Source organism: Nymphalis io, chromosome 27 (genome assembly GCF_905147045.1).
Source record: "Nymphalis io chromosome 27, ilAglIoxx1.1, whole genome shotgun sequence".
In the NCBI taxonomy this organism is placed as follows: Eukaryota; Metazoa; Arthropoda; class Insecta; order Lepidoptera; family Nymphalidae; genus Nymphalis; species Nymphalis io.
Genome location: NC_065914.1, coordinates 1,731,753 through 1,738,241, shown reverse-complemented (window position 1 = coordinate 1,738,241; position 6,489 = coordinate 1,731,753). Strand labels below are relative to the sequence as shown.

General features: G+C 36.7%; 1 protein-coding gene across 1 annotated transcript; it reads right to left on the bottom strand.

Annotated features, from left to right (window-relative positions):
* Position 1: 1 nt before the first annotated feature.
* On the bottom strand, positions 2-5,009 carry LOC126778804 (coatomer subunit gamma-2-like). The gene is made up of 2 exons (XM_050502488.1): positions 4,396-5,009; positions 2-2,545 (listed from the first exon to the last, which is right to left on the bottom strand). Exons 1-2 carry the CDS (start codon positions 4,939-4,941, stop codon positions 497-499), a joined length of 2,595 nt encoding a protein of 864 aa, XP_050358445.1. The 5' UTR covers positions 4,942-5,009; the 3' UTR covers positions 2-496.
* Between the last annotated feature and the right edge of the window lie 1,480 nt (positions 5,010-6,489).

The window sequence follows — 6,489 nt, the reverse complement described above, 5'->3', positions numbered from 1 at the left end:
ATAAGGAATGACATACAATTTCAATATACTGTAATAAATGCATAAAAACACTAGAATTTTATTATATACTTTAATAATAAACAATATGAATTGCATAGTTATTTTAAATTGAATGAAAACGTTTACCTAAAAAATATAAATGAGCGCATACAAATTAATACACGTGAAAAAAGTGTAACATCTATTAAATCATTTATGCATTTGAATCGGTTCATTTTGAAGCATTACAATTATTGTTTTAACATTCTGAAAGGAGTATTATTTCTGAAATATTTTGACAGCTGTTATGCAAGATTTATTTTAAAGACAATAAAAAACTTTTTGCAAATTTCTTTACGCTAAGCGTTTTCAAAATTCAAATTTATTTTAATAAATATTTCATTTTCATATATTGTATTGTACTGTTATAATTATATTAGTATTTGCGAATGATTAATTTCTCATAACCTAATTTTAAAAAGTGATACTACGACAAAAATTGCTTCGCATAAGTGATTTATCCGACTGCAGCCAGTAAGAGCTGTGCGACGTCTTCTCGGGGCGACCTAGCAGCAATCAGCATTGTCACACCTACATTACTTGAAGCTATTCTAGCTCTTACCAAAAACGGCGCTCCGCCTCTGAAAACACCTCCCCCTCTAATTTCTTTAACGGCCTCTCCAATAATAGTAGCTTTTGGCAAACCCAAATATTCGCAGACGGATTTCGCTGCTGCAGTGGGATCTTGATCTGGGAGCGCATACGTATCTGATATTTCTGGTACACCTGCCGCCCTTTCCCACGTCGTCTCCCAATCTTCACCCATACCTCTAGCCCTTATCTGATCTGAACAGCCCATGTAAAATTCTTCCAGGGGATAAGTATCAGCATAACCTTCTCCTGGATCAGGGAGTCCTGTGTTAGGATCACAATCACGTACTACAAACTCTAGTGTTGCCCCGAAAGTGCCTAAGCTGTCTATATAAGAAGAAGGATACTCAATTACTACGAAAACACTGCCCGGTTGATTGTAGACAAGTTTTTGACACGGTAGAATAGACTTTATTTCGTATTCTGGGGGACATTCCAATCTCACATGAACTTCCTCCAAAATCTGATCATTTAACGTATTGATGCATTCAAACTGTAATACCACGTGCCGGACATATACATGTTTCAGCAAACGCACCCTGTATTCCGTCTCGGCCTCTGTCAGTTCTATGGGCATATTGGTTTTGAAGATCGAGCCAAGTTTCTCGATGCCTGGCACTTGTGCCAATTGCTCTGAATAAATTTCCTCAAGAGTCATCTGCTTCGGTTTTCGTACTTCTATCGCTGCAAGGTCTTCTTTCTCCTCCTTCTTTTCTTCTTCCATTGGAACTGTCATAATATCGAATGGTTCATCTGGGTTTGTGGCGATATGGTCTCGCAACGCTTTTTCCAATAATACTGGATTTGGTTTAGGCACATCTATAATGAAATCGTTTATCAGTTGTTGATCACCCGAGTCCAGAATCGCGTTGTAGTATATAGCGCGGTCTCTGACTTCATCTTCATCATCTAGTTCACATCTGGCAAGAAGAACTCTTATATTTGGAAGCAACTCTGGTCTTTGTGCTCCAAACTGTGCAACAGCGGAAACCGCAGCAGCTCTCACTGGACCAGATTCTAATATAACTCTGTTGTAAATGAAACGTATGTATCGCGAGGGTTGACGCGATTTGGGGCCTTCACGTCCCAAAAGATGTAGAATACGAACGGCTAAAGTCGTGTGTTCGCAATCTTCAATAAATTCGCATAAATGTGCCAGTCCAGTCTCTTTCGCTTCAGGGTTCTCTTCAACCAGAGTTATGATAGCATCGGCTATCGCTGCTTTGTATTCAAGACCACCTTCATCACGGAGCATGCCAGCTAAGAAAGCGGCCAATGACTGATGTTTTCTCGGGAACTTCTGGCAAAGTCGACGTATCGCTTGGACTACAACAATCTTAAACTCATCTGATATTTCAGACACAAAACTCGATATCTGCTTCATTAATCTATCAACCGAACTTTCTGCACCAGTAGCTAATAGAGTTGTTACAGCCAAAGTAGCTACAGACCGATTTGGATCAGATATTAGGTTTTCTAGATCAACAGCACACGCAGCCACAGCTGTTGGGTGCTTAGTAGTCAATCTAGCCAAAGTTCTCGCTCCAGCCAACCTTAGTGCAGCTTTGGATGATCCGCAGAATAGTTGTAACACTGAAACAGCTGGTGCCAAGTCCCTGGCAGTTTTTCTTAAATTGACAATCGCATGGGCTGCTTCATAAATGACCATTTCCGATTTATGACGCAGGCAACATTCAATAAACTCAATGTAGGGTTGGGACGCATCAGAGTCATCATTCTCGACTAGCTGAGCAGCTAAACGGATCAAGAGGCAAAGCGCGTAAGGCGATTTTAGAGGTGACTTGGCCAAGCGAGTTACCAATTTTACGGTAGACAGTTTGTCGTTCTTACGAGTACACGCCAAGATGCCCAGCGCGTGATAGGAAACCATTGCATTGTCGGAGTTGATTGCTTCCTGTAACAAAACGATATACATACGATAAATAAATCAAATATCTACTTTGATTACGTATTTCGGTGTCGTTCCGAAATGCCCATATGTCCCATTTATGTGAACTTTTGTATAGACGTTTATTTGAAGAATGTAAATCTCATCATGGAATTCAACTTGAAATTTGGATATTAGCTTATTGGAACTTTATATACAAATTTTATTAAATCCTTATAAAACTAAATTAAATAAATCTACGACTAGGTCAGAATGCTGATACTAGACGAACCGATAGGAAACAGTAATATCAAAAATTCAGTAATATTTATTCATCTTGAACATTTCTTTGAATCAGTTTTAATGGTTTTATTCTAGTAAATTGAAATAGCATATACACATCTCAGCTATACTATACTATAACAAGTATAGCTTAGAATTACTTAAGGGATCGCAAAAAAACTAGGACCATCAGATTAGGGTAAAAAAAAATGATATGACTAATGTGTCTAATATCAACAACATATTATATATTTTTTTTTATATAGAATAGGAAGGTGGACGAGCATATGGGCCACCTGATGGTAAGTGGTCACCAAACGCCCTTAGACATTGGCATTGTAAGAAATGTCAACCATCGCTTATAGCCAATGTGCCACCAACCTTGGGAACTAAGATTTTATGTCCCTTGTGCCTGTAATTACACTGGCTCACTCACCCTTCAAACCGGAACACAACAATATAAAGTATTGCTGTTTTGCCGTAGAATATCTGATGAGTGGGTGGTACCTACCCAGACGAGCTTGCACAAAGCCCTACCACCAGTAAATATACATACATACTAATAAATACATCATTACGATTTAAGTTTATAATTCACAATTCTTTAAGCACCAGTAATTTTATACAGCCTACCTAGATCCTATCAAGGTATTATTTTGTACCATGTGGCTATTAATATGGCTGAAGATAAAAGAAAACATTAACACTTTTATTGTAGATACCATCAATTGATATATTGATAAGATTTTTTTTTAATCGATGCTATAACCACTTACACGGGGAGTTAAACAATATAGTTTATTTAAAATTGGCATGTTGATTTGGTGTTTTTTATATTAAAACAACAATAATAATATCCTGGGACATCATTCACGCACGGCCATCTGATCCCAAATTGTGAACTTGTGAAACTATGGAAACCAGACATCTTATATACTACATATACTACTTTTCTTTTGTAAATAAATACTTATATAGATAATTACACCCAGACTCAAGACAAACAGATATGTTCATGCACACAAATGTCTGTCATGGGTGGGAATCAAACAAAAAAAGGCTTTGTGCAAACCCATCTTGATATAAACAACCCACTCATCATGTATTCTATTGCCAAAGAAAGTATTTATTGCATAGGGATTTAAATTATTAAATAAGTAAAAGCTTTGTAATGACCTTAATAACTGGTCTCGCATAAAATACTCACAGTATGTATCATATTTCACTATGCAACATTTATTGTCATAAAATGCATTTAATAATTCTTATTTATAATAAATAGTTTATTTTTTATTTTTTAGAATATAATTGTATTATTTACATGATAAATGTACTATGTGGATAATGGTCACTCAAGCCATTTTAAGTGCCTGTTAAGTTATTATCATGTCCGAGGCTTTACACACTAGTGGTGGATTATTGACGATCAATTAGTAAAAGGAATGCTTCTGTCAAATTATTATCAAAATTATATTGAGAGCATCATATTTATTAGTGTCATTTAAACTAGCGGTGATCACTTTACCTAATATGATCTATTTTTACTTTTGCCTTCGAATTGTAAAAAAAAAAATGTATATAATCATGTCACAAACCTGAGCTTCATTCGCCCATCGCCTCACTAAATCTGGTGCAGTTGATGACAAGTGCAGTGCGGAAACCAACGCCGCGGAGCTCACTGCTGGGTTCTTATCAACAATAGCCTGTTTCATATATCTTTCTATTGCCTGTATCATGGTACTGTCAGTGATGCTGCATAGAGCCCTTATAGCTGCTGCCCGATACATATCCTCCTTACCAGTCATATCTTTTGTCAAAGACGATGTTACGATGATTACATCCTGAGCAAGTTTACTTAACTCTTTTATACATAAATATACCATTCGACGTAACATAACATCCTTCGATTGAAATAACTTCGTAGTTGCAAAAAATGCGTCCGTAGCCTCCTGTGTAGTTAACTTCTCACCCTGGTTCAGCAAGAAGAGGATTTTCGATAAAATATGTGAACATTTTCGAGGATTGACTGGGGTTTCGTTAAAATAACGCGCCTCTTGCAATACGATAGTTTTATCCAGATTCGAATATGGATTACCACCGGTATCTTCTTCTTCTTTCTTATCACGTTTGAAAGAGCTCATTTTGAGCTTCTTTTTTGATAAAATTAGGAAATTATGCGGAGCCGATGAATACAGCTTTCGGCTTACAATTACACGTCACATCAGTTTAGTTGTCAGATCACAGATGTCAAATTAATTCAGTTCGGAAATTATTATGTGTATACAAAACTTTAGTGTAAACAATATAAGTAACTACAAAAAAAATAAATGGAAATAATTATAATTTATTTTTGTACGTATCTTTGATGAGCCGAGATGGCCCAGTGGTTAGAACGCGTGAATTTTATCCAATGATCGTGGGTTCAAGCCCGGGCAAGCACCACTATATTTTCATGTGCTTAATTTGTGATTATAATTCATCTCGTGCTTAAGGGTGAAGGAAAACATCGCGAGGAAACCTGCATGTGTCTAATTTCATTGAAATTCTGCCACATGTGTATTCTACCAACCCGCATTGGAGCAGCGTGGTGGAATAAGCTCCACAACCTTCTCCTCAAAATGGAGAGGAGGCCTTAGCCCAGCAGTAAGACATTAACAGGCTGTTACTGTACATATCTTTAATAACAGATGAAAAATAAAATATAAAATGAATGTTTCCATTGATATGTTTTTAAATTACGTTTATATCTATTAACTGTATTTTTTTATGTAGAATTAAATAAATAATGAAAATAACTTCTTTATTTAGATAACGTGATGCGCATTACAATCAAGTCTTCTGTCTGTCTGTCTGTCTGTGGTCTACTGATATAAACTAGTGTTCGTACAGTGTTCGAAATTCGATCAAAATCATTATTAAACATACATTCATATAATCTAATTTTCAAATGTTTTTTATTGATAACACTACACAGATGCATAAGGTGTTTTGCCTATTTATATATAGATAATCAGGAATATTGTCTGTGGTAGCCATTATTTTTGAGCGGGGAACTTAACGGCATTATTAGGTAAAAAAAGCCGAGATGGCCTAGTGGTAAGAACGCGTGAATCTTAACCGATGATCGTGGGTTCAAACCCGGGCAAGCACCACTGAATTTTCGTGTGCTTAATTTGTGTTTATAATTCATCTCGTGTTTAACGGTGAAGGAAAACATCGTGAGGAAACCTGCATGTGTCTAATTTCATTGCAATTCTGCCACATGTGTATTCTACCAACCCGCATTGGAGCAGCGTGGTGGAATAAGCTCCAAACCTTCTCCTCAAAAGGTAGAGGAGGCCTTAGCCCAGCAATGGGACATTAACAGGCTGTTACTGTACTGTACTTAACGGCGCTGACACGGAGTGTTTAGCATCGAGTCTTAACCTGGCCTCGATGATAGCGCTTATGGCTCGGAATTACAGAAGACAATGTCAATTTTTTTACTTTTTAATACATTTCCTGTAATTTTTTAAATTATTTCTAATATGAAATGCCATATATATATATATATATTTAGCTTGTGAAGCTCCGTCACGAAAAATATAAGTAGCTGTGCGACATGCTTACTTCAGTGCAGGCGACTTTGGCGTGCTGTACAGTGCTAGTGTCTATGGACGAAGATGCGCACTCACAATTACTATTCTACT

Bases quoted from the DNA above. Each gene is read 5' to 3' on its own strand.
- LOC126778804 (XM_050502488.1), bottom strand. From the start codon at position 4,941: ATGAGCTCTTTCAAACGTGATAAGAAAGAAGAAGAAGATACCGGTGGT. The intron at 2,546-4,395 runs GTTTGTGACATG...GTTTTGTTACAG, and splicing joins GATGGGCGAATGAAGCTCAG to GAAGCAATCAACTCCGACAA.